This window comes from Phycodurus eques, chromosome 1, assembly GCF_024500275.1.
Source record: "Phycodurus eques isolate BA_2022a chromosome 1, UOR_Pequ_1.1, whole genome shotgun sequence".
In the NCBI taxonomy this organism is placed as follows: Eukaryota; Metazoa; Chordata; class Actinopteri; order Syngnathiformes; family Syngnathidae; genus Phycodurus; species Phycodurus eques.
This window is the reverse complement of record NC_084525.1, coordinates 21,796,733-21,816,124: the sequence shown is the minus strand read 5'-3', so window position 1 is coordinate 21,816,124 and position 19,392 is coordinate 21,796,733. Positions and strand designations below refer to the sequence as shown.

General features: G+C 40.7%; 2 protein-coding genes across 5 annotated transcripts; one reads left to right on the top strand and one right to left on the bottom strand.

The window, feature by feature from the left end:
• Nucleotides 1–1,002: 1,002 nt before the first annotated feature.
• Nucleotides 1,003–19,113, bottom strand: slc19a2 (solute carrier family 19 member 2). 3 transcript variants are annotated; one of them, XM_061682919.1, is made up of 6 exons: nt 18,913–19,113; nt 12,728–13,279; nt 10,350–10,596; nt 10,075–10,267; nt 5,239–5,380; nt 1,003–4,186 (listed from the first exon to the last, which is right to left on the bottom strand). In XM_061682919.1, the coding sequence occupies exons 1-6, from the start codon at nt 19,033–19,035 to the stop codon at nt 4,052–4,054; spliced, it is 1,392 nt and encodes a 463-aa protein (XP_061538903.1). In that variant the 5' UTR covers nt 19,036–19,113; the 3' UTR covers nt 1,003–4,051. The 3 variants fall into 3 exon arrangements, with proteins under 3 accessions (XP_061538903.1, XP_061538912.1, XP_061538920.1); XM_061682928.1 differs by having other exon boundaries at nt 10,350–10,446; XM_061682936.1 differs by lacking the exon at nt 1,003–4,186 and adding an exon at nt 9,403–9,465 and having other exon boundaries at nt 5,290–5,380.
• arl6ip6 (ADP-ribosylation factor-like 6 interacting protein 6) lies at nt 1,175–4,847 on the top strand. 2 transcript variants are annotated; one of them, XM_061682981.1, is made up of 5 exons: nt 1,175–1,503; nt 1,599–1,652; nt 1,799–1,892; nt 1,962–4,212; nt 4,509–4,847. In XM_061682981.1, exons 1-4 carry the CDS (start codon nt 1,299–1,301, stop codon nt 2,053–2,055), a joined length of 447 nt encoding a protein of 148 aa, XP_061538965.1. In that variant the 5' UTR covers nt 1,175–1,298; the 3' UTR covers nt 2,056–4,212; nt 4,509–4,847. The 2 variants fall into 2 exon arrangements, with proteins under 2 accessions (XP_061538965.1, XP_061538956.1); XM_061682972.1 differs by lacking the exon at nt 4,509–4,847 and having other exon boundaries at nt 1,176–1,503; nt 1,763–1,892; nt 1,962–2,266.
• Nucleotides 19,114–19,392: the final 279 nt, after the last annotated feature.

Genomic DNA, 19,392 nt, shown 5'->3' with positions numbered 1-19,392 from the left:
TCCGGGCACTCCGGTTTCCTCTCACATCCCAAAAACATATGTGGTAGGTTAATTGACAACTCTAAATTGCCCGTAGGTGTGAATGTGAGTGTGAATGGTTTGTTTGTATGTGCCCTGCGATTGGCTGGCAACCAGTTCAGGGTGTACCCCGCCTCCTGCCCGATGACAGCTGGGATAGGCTCCAGCACGCCCGCGACCCTAGTGAGGAGAAGCGGCTCAGAAAATGGATGGATGGACAGAGAATGAAAACAAATAAAGCAGTTTTTGCTCCATTTTTTGCTTCAATTCTATGGGCACTGTGCTGCTCCTCGTCGTGCACGCCTTGGCCACCTGGGGGTAGTATAATACAGACATACAGCTATAGATGGACACTTCTCATGGCCTCAGTAAGACAGTAATTATAGGTCATTATTTGCAAAAGATAAAGAATATATGCTTGTTTGTATGATTATATTATCTGTCATCATGTGTTGCGCCACCATTTGTGCTGAAAGGGTTACAACACCACTACACCGATGCTATTCCATTAGCCTAGCTGTGGCGTTTTGCATTGTTTGTTAGCATTATTCTAAACAGACTTTCCTAAGGCAAAGCTATGCAGCTGTTTTAAATAAATGTGTAGTTCTCTTTGTTTAATGTTTAGTTTGACAGTACACTTCAACTGGGAGCAGCAATAAACAGCTTGAAATCTCCTTTATTGAAGAATAGTTCACGAGCTTCCAAACTGCTGCTTGTTATGAAGTGAGTTGACTTCACAGCCACCATACAGTGCTTGTATCTCAACTGTTTTTGCTCGCAACTCAAAAAAATCGGCTGGACGGTTCGTATCTCAAAAAACTGGGTCACTCGTGTGTTAAGGCAACACTGTGTGTATAAAACCTTTTGGTTTTACATAGTTTGACCCTTCCAACACACTTAAAACACACTTTATTAAAGTATTTTTATTTGATGAAAAAAATAATTCATATAATTTTTTTAAATCATTGATTGTAAATACTAAAATACAAAAATCACAGTCTTTATTAATGCAGTATATAAGTACATATAAAGAAAAATACAAAAAGAAAAAAAAGGGAAAAACACTACGTTACCTGGCCCATCTAAATCAAGTTTGGCATCGAAAATAAAATAGTAATGCCACTAAAAAACACATGGGGGCAGAAATGAACCAAATGGTCCTCATTCTGCCGTGGACTAAGAGAGAAGAAGAGTCGCACTTGTTTACGGAAGTGTTGATAACAAACACGAAAATTGATGACAACTTGAATTAGTTTTTTTGTTTTTTTGCCCATATGTAAATGTCTAGAATTGAATGGGACGTTTGTAAAAAGAAAAACATGGAGCATATATCACACACCGGGGCAGTGCTCGGAGGAAGCTCGGTCAAACGCCTTAATAATGGCTTCAAACCGTTGACCGTCATGGCGCTGTCCGTAGTTGTTTCTGCCGTAGTTGTACTTGCTGTCGGTGCTTTCTACGCACTTTTGGATCCTATACTTCAAGGTAAACGAGATAATTTGTGTTGGCTTCTACATATAGATATAAGTTAAGAAACTTATAGACTAAATGTGCATCCACTAATGTCGTGCTTGTTTCAGAGCTGCGGGCGGGCAGAGTAAAGGAAGAAGATGGGGCAGAAGTCAGGATGTTAGGTGGGCAATTTTAGGACTGTCTACTTTGATTATGTGCCATCAGGAATGTGTGGAAATTGCAATGCTGCACATTTAAAACACTTAAAAAAAAAAAAAATTATTATCGTTAGGTTTCTGGAGTATCTTGGTCCTCTCGGTATTAACAGGATTGAGTTGCTGCGTCTTCTCATGGACACTGACTTACCTCAACTACTACAAACCGGGCCTGGTGCCACCAACACTTCTAACACTACTGTGCAGGTATTTAAGTCTTTATCAATCAAATGTAAAATGATATGAAGACGTAAGTGTCGCTTTGTTTGGTTACAGTGACAAACACGAACGGGATTTCCTCTTGGATTACGGCGTCGCTCTCCTTAACGGCACCATGGCAACGTTTACCGTCATCTGGAACCTGACCTAACTTTGTCCGACCTTTGTGTCCAACTGTAGCGATGCCTGTTAAACAATGTTTTCAACAATGAACTATTCAATTTGATCTTTGTGAAATTCTACATTTTTTATTGATGTCAATATTGGAATACCCTGTCAAGTATTTTGTAACTTTTTTTGTGTTTTTTTTTGTAGAATGCCTCAGAAGACCAATACACCGATAGATACATTGGTGTGAAAAAGTGTTTGGCCCCCTTCTTGATTTCTTCTTTTTGTGCATGATTGTCACACCTACGTGTTTTCCAGCATCAAACACATTTAACGACAATACAAGTACACACAAAATGCAGTTTTAAAATGTTTTTGTTTAAAAGAAAATCCAAAGCTACATGGCACTTTGTGAAAAAGTGATTGCCCCCTAAACCTAAGCAACAACTGCAGTCAAGGGTTTGCGATAACTTGTAATGAGTCTCTTACAGTGCTGTGGAGGAATTTTGGCCCACTCATCTTTGCAGAATTGTTGTAATTCAGCCAGATTGGATGGTTTTTGAGCACAGACTGTCCTTTTTAAGGTCATGCCACAGCATCTCAATAGGATTCAGGTCAGGACTTTGACTAAGCCACTCCAAAGTCTTGATTTTGTTTTTCTTCAGCCATTCAGAAGTGGACTTGGTGTGTTTTGGATCATGTCCTGCTGCAGAACCAAAGTTAATTGCAGCTTGAGGTCACAGATGGCTGGACATTCTCCTTCAGCATTTATTTTTTTGGGGGGTAGACAGCAGAATTCATGGTTCCACTTATCACAACATGTTTTCCAGGTGCTCAAGCAGCAAAACAGTCCCAGACAATCATACTACCACCACCATATTGTACTGTTGGTATGATGTTTTTCTGGAATGCGGTGTTACTTTGACACCAGATGTAATGGGACACACACCTTCCAAAAAGTTTTTTACTTTTGTCTTGTCAAACTAGAGTATAATGTGGCTCTCACTGTGATTCGCTGGAGTCCCAAAGCTTGAGTCATGACTTAATAACATTTTCCACACTGATAGATCTCAATGACTTTCTTTCTCATTTGTTCCTGAATTTCTGTAGCTCTTAGCAAGATGTATAGCTTTTGAGGATCTGCTTTTGAGGTCGACTCATCTTTGTCAGGCAGGTCCTATTTAAGTGATTTCTTGATGAAGAACAGGTGTGGCAGTATCAGGCCTGAGTGTAGAGAAATTTAACTCAAATATGATAAACCAGTTATGTTTCAACAGGAGGGGCAATCACTTTTTCACACAGGGCCATGGAGGTTTGGATTTTCTTTCACCCTTAATAATAAAAATTAAAAATTGCATTTTGTGTTTACTTATGTTGTCTTTGACGATGGGAAACATTGACGTGTGATAAACGTGCAAAAACCCTTTCACACCACAGTTGGTATGTCGGTAGGCATACTCATTAATAAAGAAACAACCAATGAAATGAGGACAAAAACGAGAGCAGTATTGAGATGGAATTAAAGTACATTTAACTGTAACCTTAGCAAGTAAGATTACAAAAAACAAAAAAACTTTACCTTATTTCAGATTTCTGTTCTGAAGCTCATAATAGTGACATGGACACACAGAACCACACACACAAACATTTCACTACCAATTCAATACCATTTACCAAATACACAGTAGTAAATGCTATATGATCTTTGGCTGTGACTTCTAATTTTAGCCACACAAAACACATTGTGTTCATATTTAAAAAAAAAAAAAGGTGAAGGAGGAGAGCATGAGAAAGTCCACACACAGTATTGCTTTCAAATCTAAGGCCTCAAACTGGTTCATATAAAATTGTAGTGTACTGTATTTAGCAATAGCACATTTTAATGTATCAGTGCAGTCAGTTTAATACTGAAACTTATGATTGTGTTTCGTGAGTGAAAGAAGTGCTGAGTCAAATGTAAACAAGCAAAAAAAAAAAAAAACGGTAGTTTGCTGTGTTGGATGACCTACAATAGACTGTCGAAAAAAAGTACGTCCATATTACGTGCTGTCTGTGTCTACTGGACTTCTGGACAGGACCTCTTGCTCAGCGTGCCGCCTCATGGACAGTTTGCAAAGCCCGGCGAAGAGGAACACAGTAGAGATGACAGCAAAGTAGCCGCCGTAGACGTAAAACTGATGAAGAAGGCATCAACTACATTGTAAGCATGTAGTATATATACGTATATCATATGAAAATGTAAAAATACATATAATAAATAGATAAAAGGGCAACATTGATATGACGATACATTCACATGTACCGTAGGCATTAAACGTCTGACCACAATAGTATACAGTACATGCATGGACATGGCATTAGGTATATCCGGATAATGAGATTCAGTAGAAGAGCTACAACCACATTTCCTCCAATTCAAAGAAAATAAGGCTGCATTTTCATTCGCACCGCCAGATAAGTATTAATTTAACAATGAATGCTCTTGTTTGTTTACAGTGACGTGAATCCCTGCAATTCATGGAGGATAGATACCTAGCCCCAGCTGCCACGAATAGCAAAAATCCACAAATAAATGACAGCCACACTAATTATATTATATCAAATCCTATAGAGGTCATGAGATGGCAGCAAAGCACTATTTTTGTCAAAAAAAAACAACTCACTTCAACGTAACTCCTTTGGGAAAACTTAAATGACCCAAAAAACTATTTTTGGGGCATAGTTTGACCATTTTTCATTGTCGGCAAATAAATGCTAAATTACAATATTTGTTTTGGGGTGTTATGTTGTCAGGAGTTTATTGAATAGTGGTCTTAAATTTTTTCCAGAGCTGTAGTGATGGCGGCAAAACACTACTTGTGTCTAAAGGAAGCGCCTCAATTCACATCAACATAGTTCCTTAGAACCAAGATGCTGCCCAAGTACTGGTTTATTTCTTTGGCCTAAGCACAAAACAGCAAAGTGAATCATTTTCCAGTGACTAATCAAGGAATGGTTCCCCCCAAAAAAATCTGTGAATACGTGAAGTCGCAAATGCCACACTGCGAATACCCAAGGGTTCACTGTACCCTCAGTGCAGTTCTACATCACCGCAAGCTACAACCACAAAACGTGACGTTTTGTGTGTGACGTGTCACAATGGTATTGAAACTCATTAGGTCATTCAGGTGTACCTAAAGTTTTGTGAGTTCCTATCATTTGGCCAGAGCGAACCACAATTTTTCACCTGAGTGAAGACATCCAATCCCAGGCCGGCTGAGTCCACCACCACCAGCGTGAGCAGAGACTGCAGCAGCAGAGCCACAAAGGTGTTGACGCCGAATACCATGGCATAGCGCTGCATGTCAAGACTGGAAGCTACTTGATAACTGGGAAAGGAAAGAAATATCATGTAACGTAAGTGGTAAATATTCCTTCAGTTCTACCGGGTTCAAGGGCATACTTTAGGTCCAATTTAGAACTTAAACCTTAAACTTGAACCGTAAAGAGCATATCTGCATTAAGAGAGTATATAAAAACATGGCATTTGACATTTAGAAATAACAGCACATCGCAAAATTCTTGTCCAGTGAACCCCCACCTATATACACGGTTCTCTCAACGAATTAACCAATTTGCTTTTTTTTTTCTGTGGAATCCATGTATTTGCTGAAAATCTCAAGTATTTGGGTATTTTTGTGCTCTCCCAGTAACACCTTGAGATGTCGCCAAAGCCCTGGTTAATAGGAAAGTAGTAATTGGTGTCACAGAAGTACAGTGGGTACAGAAAGTTTTTAGACCCCCTTAAACTTTTCACTCTTTGTTATATTGCAGCCATTTGTTAAAATCATTTCAGTAAAAGCAGGCTCCAGCACGCCCGCGGCTCAGAAAATGGATGGATGGATAATATAAACACATAAACACAGCACGCCATATTGACATAAAAAAAAACAATTGTTGAAGTTTTTGCTGATTTATTAAAAAAGAAAAATTGAAATATCACACAGCCATAAGTATTCAGACCCTTTTCTGTGACACTCATATATTTGACTCTGGTGCTCTACATTTCTTCTGATCATCCTTGAGATGGTTCTACACCTTCATTGGAGTCCAGCTGTGTTTGATTATACTGATTGGACTTGATTAGGAATGCCACACCCCTGTCTATATAAGACTTTACAGCTCACAGAGCATGTCAGAGCAAATGAGAATCATGAGTTCAAAGGAACTGCCTGAAGAGCTTAGAGACAAAATTGTGGCAAGGCACAGATCTGGCCAATGGTTACAAAAAAAAATTCTGCTGCACTTAAGGTTCCTAAGAGCACAGCGGCCTCCATAATTCTGAAATGGAAGACGTTTGGGAAGACCACAACCCTTCCTAGAGTTGGCCGTCCGGCCAAACTGAGCAATTGGGGGAGAAGAGCCTTGGTGAGAGAGCTAAAGAAAAACCCAAAGATCACTGTGGCTGAGCTCCAGAGATGCAGTCGGGAGATGGGAGAAAGTTCTAGAAAGTCAACCATCACTGCAGCCCTCCACGAGTCGGGGCTTTCGGGCGGAGTGGCCCGACGGAAGCCTCTCCTCAGTGCAAGACACATGAAAGCCCGCATGGTGTTTGCTAGAAAACACCTGAAGGAAGCCAAGATGGTGAGATAATAAGATTCTCTGGTCTGATGAGACCAAGATAGAACTTTTTGGCCTTAATTCTAAGTGGCATGTATGGCGGAAACCAGGCACTGCTCATCACCTGTCCAATACAGTCCCAAAAGTGAAGCATGGTGGTGGCAGCATCATGCTGTGGGGGTGTTTTTCAGGTGCAGGGACAGGGAGACTGATTGCAATCGAAGAAATGATGAATGCGGCCAAGTACAGGGATATTCTGGACGGAAACCTTCTCCAGAGTGCTCAGAACCTCAGACTGGGCCGAAGGTTCACCTTCAAAAAAGACAATGACCCTAAGCACACAGCTAAAATACCCAAGGACTGGCTTCAGAACAACTCCGTGACTGTTCTTGAATGGCCCAGCCAGAGCCCTGACTTAAACCCAATTGAGCATCTCTGGAAAGACCTGAAAATGGCTGCCCACCAACGGTCACCATCCAACCTGACAGAACTGAAGACGATATGATATGCAAGGAGGAATGACGGATGATCCCCAAATCCAGGTGTGAAAAACCTGTTGCATCATTCCCAAAAAGACTCAAGGCTGTATTGGCTCAAAAGGGTGCTTCTACTAAATACTGAGCAAAGGGTCTGAATACCTATGGCTGTGTGATATTTCAGTTATTCTTTTTTAATAACTCTGCCAAAATTTCAACAATTCCGTTTTTTTTCTGTCAATATGGGGTGCTGTGAGTACATTAATGTGGGGGAAAATGAACTTAAATTATTTTAGCAAATGGCTGCAATATAAAAAAAGAGTGAAAAATTTCAGGGGGTCTGAATACTTTCCGTACCCACTGTATGTTTGTGTGATACATCTCGGCCAAGAGAGAGATCTTTGCTTGTCCGGGAGCAGACAAGTTTAGCCTGGGTTGTTAGTTGAGGTTTCGGGGCGTCTTCGCAGCATGAACATTTACACTCACACTTTCAGTGCATTTTCTTGAAATCAATTAACCTGGAAGACATTTATTTTCAAGACAAATGTAAGATGAATTTGAAATGATATCACTGAGTTCCCCTGGCTATTTGTGGGTGATAAGGACCGAGCCCTGCCACGAATAGCGAATATCCGCGACGAACTTAGAATTCTTGGAATAGATGCCACAAGATGGCGGCAAAGCGTTTTTCTGTTTTTGTTTTTTTTGTCTCATTGAAACTCCTGAACACACTTCAATACAGTTCTTTGACCTAGGTGAGATTTTAGCGAACAACTAAGGATAGTAAAAAAAAGAAAATCCAAAAATAGGTCAATTTTGCACATTTTAAACCTTGCATATACAGGGGTTTACTGTAAACTGTTTTTGAGCACAGTATGCGGTATGGTTTAAACCAGGCGTGCCCAAAGTCCGGCCCGCGGGCCAAATCCGGCCGTGTCCAAATTTCCTCCGGCCCGAAGCATCATGTCATAAAATCAATAATATGTGGCCCGCCAGCACAGTTTACCACAGTAAACAATACAGACATACAAAAAAAAAAGCCATTTTATATTTCACCAGAGGGTGGCAGTAGACCTGTGGCCGCACTCTCGTTGTGTGACCCCTTTGTGAACTTTTACCCCTGTGGTATGTTTTTAGCCGATTTCTAAAATGGCAACTGATACTAAAAAGAGGAAAGTTGACAACGAGGGCCGCAATGTCCAGGACAAGTGGATTTCTTCACTGACATGCGAAGCAACTGTGTCTGCCTAATTTGCCAAGAGACTGTGGCTGTTTTCAAAGAATTGAATTACCAGACGAAACATGTTAACTACGACAAGCTACCGGCGAACAAACGCGCTGAAAAACTGAAGCCACTGGAAGCTGTTTTGATAGCACAGCAGCGCTTTTTCACAAGAGCCCGTGATTCAAATGAAAATTCTACAAAGGCGAGCTACGAGTCTCAGTGAATTGATTTTTTTGTGATGATCAAACCACAGTTTTGTCAAATTTCTGTCATCTTATTTGACTATACTATAGTCAAATCAGATGACTATATTATACATTATAATAATAGTATAATCACTATCCTAGCTGCATAGCCACTATACTATTCTTTGTCAAAATGCACTGGGATGTGATTTGTTAAAACAAAATCAATAAATACATGTTTCAAAAAAGTTCAGTCAACTTTTATAAAATAGTTAATTTGTATTTAATGTATTATTATTTTAACCTTTAACTATCCTGGTAATGCAATTGAAAACAGATTCTCATTTGCAATATCGACCTAGCTGCAGACAGCAAAGTGATATAGTTAAATATTTACATGTTAATTTACAATGTTAATGGTTCGAGGAATGTCAGGCCTAATGGTCGGCCCCCATACATTTTCATCTGAGCAAATCTGGCCCTCTTTGCAAAAAGTTTGGACACCCCTGGTTTAAACTATCAATATAAGCAATTCATATTTTTAGGGGGCAACGGCAATTGTGTTTTTTTTCTTCCAATCTAGCAGGATTGATGTACTGTATCTCAATTGGGGTGGTATATATAGCCAAAAATCATAAAAATACATTGTTCAAATACAGTGGTGCCTTAAGATACGAGTAACTCATTCCGGGACAATGCTTGTAACCCAAAAAAACTCATATTCCCCCATTGAAATGAATGGAAATGCCATTAATCAGTTCCAGCCTCCCCCCAAAAAAACAACAAAAAATGTTTGAAATGTGGTTTTAGTAAGGTAAATAGCACTCTATAATATAGTACTTCATAAAAAGATACAGTAATGACACACTGTAATTAAATAGAATGAAAGCGCTTTTGCCACATACTGTATCTTGCTTCAATTTCAATGGACATTGCTCTGCTCCTTCTTGTGTGTGCGCCTTGGCCACCTGGGGGCAGTATAATACAGACATACAGCTATAGTATATATGGCGACAGTCACACTCAGTAAGCTGGAGTAATATTAGTCATTTTGCAGAGGATAAATAATATATGCTTGTATGGTTATATTAGCTGCCTATGTGTGATGCCGGATTTATGCAAAGATCCGTTGCTTAAAGTGTTATAATACAGCAACACTGATGCCATTCGTTAGCCTATTAGTCTACTGCGTTTTACATCGTTGTTAGCGTTCAGCTAAACTGACTTTACTAAGGCAAAGCTGTTTGGTTGATTGAAATACACGGTGTAATTCTCTTTTTTCAAGCTTTGTTTGACAGTAAACTTCAGCTAGGAAAGGCAAAAAAACGGGCTTTTTTATATGAATTTTCCACTACCTGCCAAACTGTTGCTTGCTGTGATGTGAGTTCAGTTGAGTTCAGCATACAGCACTCGTGTCTCGATTTGCTTGCGAATCAAAGCAAAAATCAGCAGAACAGGGGCTATCTTTAAAAACACGTTAAGTCGGTTCACTCATATCTCAAAGCACCAGTATACTATACTTGTGGAACTAACTATACAAAAAGGGGCACGACATGACCCCCACTCTCAGTACTTACGTGGCAACTGTGATAAGCAGCATGTAGGTTGCTCTGAAAAGAATGTAGGAGCCATAACACAGCCAGATGCTCTTCAGCGTTACCATGACAAACACACATGCTGCCATGAGTAGTGAAAGGGCACACAAGACCAGCTCTCCCCACACAGTCCAGCGCACAGGCAGGTGGCCCACCAGGAGAGCAGCCACAGCTCCTAAAGACAGTCCCCACACCCCAAGCAGTCAGCTTAGAGTAGACCGCTTTGAATGTTTGCATTAACGGGATGAGAATCTTACCCATCAATGTGGACAGCGTCTCCACGTAGCCGTTGTAGATGTCATAGTCACTGGAGGGCCGGATGTTCTCCCACAGCGGTTGGGCATAGTTGAGCACCTGAAAGTATCCGCATGTGGCCACCGCCCACCAGAGTGACCACGCTAGCAAGGGGCCTCGTCTGTAACAGTGCAGGAAGTCTGCCAAAAGCATCTTCAAGACGTCAGGGAGACCACAGCTTGTATTTGTCTCCTCAGTGGCTGGGGACGCCTAATTGAGCGACAACGGACAAAACGTATCTTTTTTGGCACAAAAGTTGAGTGCAGTGAACTCCCCATTTATCGCTCGGGATACGGTACGTTCCCACCCACAATAGGTGAAAATCCCCACTATAGAAAGATCATAAAAACACCAAATACGGTACTTTTACCTATCCCATACACTTTAAACACATTTAAACTTATTAAAACACACTGAAAACATAAGAACACACATTTTAAAGTATTCTTTAGCGCATGTTCCCACTCTCTCCCGGACACTTGCTAACATCACATCGAGGAAATGTAAACTCCCGCTCACACACTTCTCCAAAAAAAGAAGTGTGCTTGCCTATTATTATGATTCCTCACCCCCAGTTCAGGTTTACTGTAAAACTGACACATAAAGTAAATGAACATTAAAACATATAAACATCAAAATCTTGCAACAAAACATATATCTAACAAACGTCCTCTAGATTAATGCTTATCAATCATGTAAATGGCCATAGACAGACTAAAAGAAATTAGCATTGATGTTGCATTAATTATAAACCTTCAAACAACTGCTTCTTTAACACACATAAAACAGACACTATATTTCACACAGGCATACATTCTCTCTGCTCTGTGAGAACAACAAATATTACTGCAGCTTAGTAGGGGACCTTTCTATATTAACATCAATATTAATTACACTGCATCTACATCCAGTGGAGTTCAGTGCTGCCCGGCATGTTACAGCACAATGTGGTGCTACACCGAAGGCACGCAACTCTAAATTCAGATTTACCATTAATACTATGAACCCCGTTTTTAAAAATTTATTATTTGGACTACCCCAAATAGGAAAGTAATAATTGGTGTCATGAAGTAGTGTTAAAGTGATACATCTCGACTAAGATCATGTCGTGGAAAGTCCAGCCTGGGTTTTTCGCGTAAAACGTTACAAAGAGTCTTTGCCGTACCCTGCTGCGAAAAGCAAAAATGTGTTGAGTAACTGAAAACGTTTTTTTATTATAAAAAGGTTCATAATAGCCTATAGATGGCACAAGATGGCGGCATGAAGCGCCTCAATTTACGTTAACATACAGTGCTGTGAATGGCCCCCTTCTCAAAACTCTATATTTTGTTATATTTTTCCATAGTTTCCCCACTTTAATGTTTAAGCTCATCAAACAAATGTTAATATCAGACAAATATAACCCAAGTAAATGCTGTTGTTAAATGGTGATTTCATTTATTAAGGAAAAAAAAATATTTAAAGTTACCTGGCCCTGTGTGAAAAAGTAACGCCCCCTAAACCTAATAACTGGTTGGGCCATCCTCAGCAGAAACAACTGAAATCAAGCGTTTTCTATAACTGGCAATGAGTCTTTTCACATCTCTCTGTTTTGGCCCACTCTTCCTTGCAGAATGGTTTGAATTCAGCAAAAAATGAGGGTTTTCTAGCATGAACTGCCTTTTTAAGGTCATATCACTAAATTTCAATCAAAATTAAATTAAAAATTTTAAATGAATTTATGATTCAACATGGGGGTAATTACTTTTTTAAACAGGGCTAGGTAACTTTGAATAGAATGTTTTCCCTTAATAAATGAAATCACCATTTAAAAACAGCTTTTTAAATTCCACTCGGGTTTACATTAGTCTGATGATCTTAAACATTAAAGTGGGGAAACTAGGCAAAAATATAAAAATTTGAGAAGGGGGCCAATACTTTTTCACGGGACTGTAGTTCCTTTCTTGGCACCAAGATGCGACAAGATGATCCCAAAGGAATATTTTTATATTAGATATGGCTTTGGCCCGAGCACAAAAAGAAAAATTGGTGAGTTTTTCAGCGAATATAGGCAGATAGTTCCCCCCCACAAAAATAATTTATATGTGAATGCGCAAGTAGGGAATCTTGAATATGCATGGTAACAAACACTGTCTGCATGTACACCTCCGTTTTTAGTGCCTTTTATCGAAATCAACTAATCTGTAAAATGTTGTTTAAGTGTCTGGGATCATAGTTTGTACTATATTTATGGTTTAAACTATTAATATAGGCAATTATGATTTTATTATTATTAGGGGGGGTTTTGCTATTTGTGACAGGGTTCGGCCCCAATCCACCACGACTGTAGTATTAGACTCACAATAGAGACGTCCTCATTGTCCAAAGGGACCTTGTTGTCAACTTTCTCGATTAGGGCACCGGTGTAGTCGCACTGCCTCTCTATTGCTCCCTCGGGTTTCTTGTGGAAAAACAAGCTCCTCTTGGGCATAGGAAGAAACCATGGCGGGACAAAGGCGACGACGGCCGATGCGAGCGTGGCCCAGACGAGGTGTACCAGTTTGACTTCGGCCAGGGTGAGGAGGAGCTGGCCGGTGAGTGAGCCGGCGGCCGAGCCGAAAAGCGTGACACTGCGGCAGTAAGCAGTCACCCTCCGGTAGTGCGCGGGCTCTACCACGTTGTAGATGTACGAGAAGTAGGCCACCTCCGAGGCTGTGGCGAGCCCGAAGAAAAACTCCAGCAGTTGCATGGCCCGAAGGCCATGTGCTTTGAGCAGCATCACATAAGTGACCACAAAGCTAACTGCCTGCAGCACCAACACAGGCTTATAACAGAGGTAGTCAGTGGCCAGGAAGACAGGGAACAGCAACGCCAGATAAGAATATGTCCAAATTGGGTAGATTTCGCTGACAACCTGCAGAAAGCAAAAGACTGACAATGACATCTGACTCGTTTTCATATTTAAACAAAACAAAAAACAAAACATTACCCACAGTTGTGATTTGAACTTGATAAATTTGCACTGTCATTTTACTGTTTTGAGTTAGCTTTTCATTTATCCAGCTTTTCATTTAATCTTAATCATTATTTATTTGCCCCTGTTAAGCACTACGGATTTGCCTTGTGTATGACTACAATAGTGTGAGACTGTTTTGCCTTGGCGCCGTATCACAAAAGCTTTCTTTCTCAAGGTAGGTGAAATAATTTGAGCTTGACCATGCATTCCAAAGGAATTAGCATTTGTTTGTTTTGTAGGGATTACAGTACTACTTACTAACTTGTGCAGTACACTTCATCATGAAAAATACAACCAAATTGCCATTTGTCCACTGTGAGAGGGTTTTAGGAGAGGTTAGTTTAAGTTGTTTTTCACATCTCGTGAATCCAGAAAGTATTCACACCACTTTTTTAATTTTGTTATATTACAGCCATATTCCAAAAGTCTTCACACAACAACCAATGTTGAACATAAATGTGCATTGTGTTCCAAACTTTAGAGAAGGTCAAATTAAGTTAACCTGTGAAGGCTCTAGCGTATTTTAGGTTCATCCTGAACTTTCACCTGAAAGTTCAATATCTCAAACTTTTTGTGAGTAGTGCATCGCTACGGGAGAGCCCAGACACCCTGCGGAGAGAAACTTTATCCACTTGTATCTGTGATCTTGTTATTTCACCCACGATATGCAGCTCATCCCCGACCCAGAGAGATCACATCACTCTTTTTGTGACTGTGTGCGGATCATGCCCTCAGACTTGGAGATGCATTGTTTTTCATGACTATTATTTTTTTCTGTCGGCTGCATTTTCATTAAACATCACAATATAAACAATTATAGAGGTAGTATTTCAAACTTCCCTGCTGGACAGCAAAACTGTTCCAGCATAAAAAGGCAAACAGATGCATCATTCTGCAGGGCCATGAAGCTGAACAGGACATACTGTATTATTTTTATTTAATTTATCATTGAAGCCTGTCTGCATTTATGATGAACATATCACACAGAAACATCCCAGGCAGTACAATGCCGACAGAGTAAAGCATTCCCTATTATTGCTCCGTTTGTGCATGCATTGTTCAGAGCGTGTATTTTACATCAGGCACCTTGTTGGGCAACTAAGGGATACTCAGAAAGAGGTTTTGTTCGTTCGCGGAAATTATTATTATCCTTGTTTTTGTTTACCCAGTAATGATTGTGTATTTTTTTTCTTCAACTGAAACACAAAATAAAGTTGAACCTCGATTTAACAGCTACCAGAAGTATTGGACCGTCTGGGCAGTACATGTGTCCAAAAATTGTTTCCAGTTGTCACTTAAACCGGCGTTGACAAAGTCTTTTAGTTCCAGAATTGGCCGCTGTTGTTTACTGGCGCTATGGCGCAATATCGGCAGAGAATGGGACACACGTATTTCCGGGTCACAGATGTAGAATATAACTACATCCAGCCAACAGACGTGCACGTGCCTATGTGGCTGCTATGTTGAATGTGGCGACTTTCCATCAAAAGCAATGCATTGACATAAGGCAGCCATGTTGACTGTGGCGACGTTTCCAAGCAATGTATTGACCTGGTGGCCATGATGGCAGGACTTCCATCTACTGTCGCATAGAGCTCTGCAGAGAGAGAGCAGCATGGCGTGAGCAGCGTTGCTATTTTCCGTACAGTAACAGTTTTTTTCTCAAGCAGTTGGTTTATGGCATTGAATCTTATCGGATTTGGACACTAATTCTTTGCAGCTCATGAAAGTAACCTGCCCCACTACTGATTGTCACCACCAAGCACACCAGCGTGGTAGGTTAACCTTTCAAATATTTTCAAGCGTTTTTTCATATTTATTTACAAAAACTCTGTCCTGTACTTGGGCGTTTTAGACCATGAAAAAAAGTACAAAATAATTTTGTTCGGTACAGTAAAATGGGTGCATATGGCCACAAAAAAAGAATGAATGCATCCATCCATGCATTTTCCATACCGCTTATCCTCGGCTGCTCCAGCATGCCCGCAACCCCAGCTGACTCTGGCCGAGAGGCAGCATGCACCCTTAACCAGTCGCCCCCCAATCGCAAGGCACACATCGACAAACAACCATTCACACTCACATTCGCACTTACGGGCAATTCAGAGTCTTCAATTAACCTACCATGCATGTTTTTGGAATGTGGGAGGAAACCGGAGTAGCTGGAGAAAACCCACGCAGGCATGAGGAGAACATGCAAACTCCACACAGGGGAGGCCGAATTTGAACACGGGTCCTCAGAACTGTGAGGCAGATGTGCTAACCAGTCGTCCAGCATGCCGCCCTAAATGAATACAGTATTCAATATAAATAAAAAAATCAAATACTGAAAAATTAGGGGTGTCCCATTCCTATCTTTTGAGATTGGAAATTGCTCCAATGTCAGAAAGAAAGAAAAACGAGTATCAAATAAGACTGGAGTTTACCACTCTTATACAAGCAATCCATTCCTTGCTCAGACTCCAGCACTTCTATCCAGAAGCACCCTGACAGCATGCAGAGCCCACGTGATCACAACAACAGGTTGCTAAGGTGCTACCATAGTAGCAAGGGGTAAGAGTGAATGTTGCTTTCTTAAAGTTGTTTATTGATACTCCAGTTGAAGTTCACAGTAAAACTAAACTCACATAAGACTTATACCTATTGTTCACATACATCACAGCTGTGAGATAGCGAGTTTTGTGAATAGAAACAAAGAAACGAAGGCTAAGAACAATGAATGAAAAACACCATTGACGAGCTAATGGAAATTAGCATTTAACTTGCGCCACTTAGCTCTCAAAATAATGAGCATTGGTACACAAATGATGTATAAATAACCCCATATAAACAGGCACTAAAATAATACTCTCTGGGATATATTCTTCAAACTCTGTGAAAAACGAGTTATAATAACAATATTTGATTGTGACTTCTTCTACATTCTTTGTTCCTGCAAGTGTGTCCCTCTTTGCGTGCACCACACTGCCCCTCAGAGGCCAAGACGTACACAACAGGACCTGAGCTTGTCAATAAAAGTAAACCCCAGTTGCATCAAGAAGTTCAAGTGTATTGTCACACATGTGGAGAAAGCAAATTATGTTCCTAGCACATACTGAAAAAATAACTGACTTGAACTTTGTTATTTTGCACTGTAAAAGTATTATTTGTATTTCTTATTGAGATAATTTTTCATGGTTTTCTAATTTCTTTTTTATTTAATTGATTCAAATGTAAAATATGTTTATGTTTAAATTAAGCAGTGGTTATGTTGCAATTTCAATATATTTTTATTATTGGTTTTATAGAAGTTACAGTATTTTTCAGGATTTCCTCATATAATTTATTTATTTTACTCAATTGTAGTACATTCCTATTTTTGACGTTACTTTATGTAACCAATTGGTTAAGAATAAATGGGTCAGTTTTTTTCTCATAGATACTGTTGCTGATTGTTGCTCTTTGTTTGAGTAATATCACTTCATCAGGCCTTTTCTAACATTCCATACAACAACATAAGTACCGTGTTTGCCGCACTATAAGGCGCACTTAAAGGGCTTTAATTTTCTCAAAAATCGCCAGTGCGCCTTTTAACCTGGTGCGCCTTATGCATGCGCTGCGTTCCAAAATCTCTAAAAGTGTTGTGCGATTTTGGTAAGCGCTCCGCTTCATTGACTGTCGGAGCATTTCCCGCCAACATAGGGACGTAATACGTACACTACATACGCTGGCAGCGATAAACCAATTAGAGAACATTACGTAAAGCTACGTACAGTACGTACGCTTACCTCCGCCACGCCTCCGGTAGGTACACTGTACTACCGGTATGCCGCTAAACAACATTTGTTTGGCTAAGGACCCCTGAAAATGGCATCAGCGAAGAGACATGCTTACGAGGCACAATTCAAACTACAGGCTATCAGTTACGCGGTTTTAAATGGTAATAGAGCAGCCGCGAGAGAATTCAAAATCAAGCACAAGAACAGCCGGGAGAAGCATCTCTACAGTCACCATTCGACTGAAGGCAATAACGACAGCACAAAACATGAAGATCAAACACTTTCAAGGAGGTCCCTCTTGGTGCTTTTGTTTTATGAAAAGGCGCCATCTCGCCATCTGCGCAAGGACTACCGTGGCGCAGCAACTGCCAGCGAACTCCAACCGCTGGAAATAGGTGTAAACAGGGCGTTCAAAGTGAAGTTACGAACGGCGTGGGAGCGATGGGTGAGAGACGGCGAACACACCTTTACTAAGACTGGGAGGCAGCGCCGGGCGGTTTACGCCACCATATGTGAATGGATTGTGGCTCCCCGGGCAAAGGTATCTGCTTTGACTGTTGTCCGAGCTTTCGCGAAAGCCGGCATCATTGCTGAACAGCCACCCGGCATGTTTGATGGAGAAATTGCCCAGCTGTTCAATTCAGATACAGAAGATGAGGACTTTGATGCATTTACGACAAAAGATTGATCAACAAATAATGTGAGTGTATTTTTAAATACGTAGTAGAATAAAGTTTAACCAAACTCATTGTTTTGCTTCCGTTACCTTGTTTTAGCATGCGCCGAATAATACTGTGTGGCTTATGTATGGCTTAAGTACATAAGTAGACCCCGTAATTGGGACTGCGCCTTACAATCCGGTGCGCCTTACGGTGCGGAAAATACGGTATGTATGATTATTGTTGATATCAGATCGGAATCGGCCAGAATTCAAGGCTGCAATATCGGTATCGGGTGGGAAGTGAAAAAGTTGGATCGGGACATCTCCATGAAAAATACAGCAACATGTTAGAGGAGCTGATAGGCTTTATCAGCATTGTTTTGTGTCCTCTAGTCGTGGCTGAGGTCAAAATGACTTTTTGAAGGGTGGCTCTTAAAAGGGAACTAGTTACTGCAAATATACAGAAATTATGTTTTAGCATGATCCTACCTAAAACAATCAGATTTCTTGCAAGTACTGTACAGTTGAATATGAAGAGCACATTGCCTGACAGGTTTTAGTTCAAATGCAGAGGCAATGCTTGAGAAGCTTGAGGAAGATGCTTTTTTATTTAGCTTGGTGGAATGAGAGGGGCCTCCCCCCCAGCCCCCCATTTTACCCCTTGAATGGGACTTTGTTTTTTTTTTTGGATGGGAGGTGCATTTTTGTGAATTTTTGAATGTGTTGGGTCGGGGGGATGAGTAAATGAAACATCTATATGATTTTTTGTTAAACGTCCTTTTGGGAGCCTAAGTGTAGAATTTTTAGGTTGAAAAATAAATGAAAACATTTTGGAGTACGGCTGCCTGTCAGACAACCAAATGTGTACAAAGTGAAGCACTGTGAATACTTTCTGAGTGCACTGTAGTTACTGATGGCGGAAGCTAGAATTAGGCAATATGCTTTCAACGTTACAGAACTAACCAAGCTAAACATGGGTCCTGCCCACATTTCTTAATAACACATATTGGTTAATATCTACCGAGTTAAACTACAAGCACTCGAGATATAAAACTCATCGTAGTATCCGCCTACTTATATTGTACGGAACCGAGCTCAGGTAGCTTCCTCACCTGCGCCTCGGTCAGGTTCTTGTCTGGTCCCATCAAGTAAGCGGTAAGGAAAGGCTCGGACGGCCGCAGGTTGGAAAATAAGCCATACGCACAGAGGCACAGGGTTGAGTACAACACAGGCATGTTGTACACAAGTTACATGACCTCCACATCTACATCGGTTGACTCCACGCACCGGTCCGGCGGGGTAGACAGCGAGAGGGGGAGAGTGAGAGTGAGAGTGAGAGAGAGAGAGAGAGAGAGAGAGAGAGAGAGAGAGAGAGAGAGAGAGAGAGAGAGAGAGAGAGAGAGAGAGAGCACGCGCAAGAGAGACACCTTCTTCTTCGTTGGTCATTGATCGACGAGTAAGCATTTGGGTACACTACCGCCGCGTGGTGGTCTAAGCATGAAGCGGTGCGGAGGTCTAAGTATGAAGCGGCGTGGAGAACAGAAAAAAATATATTTTTTCCTTTCGGTTTATTATTATTAAATTATATAAAT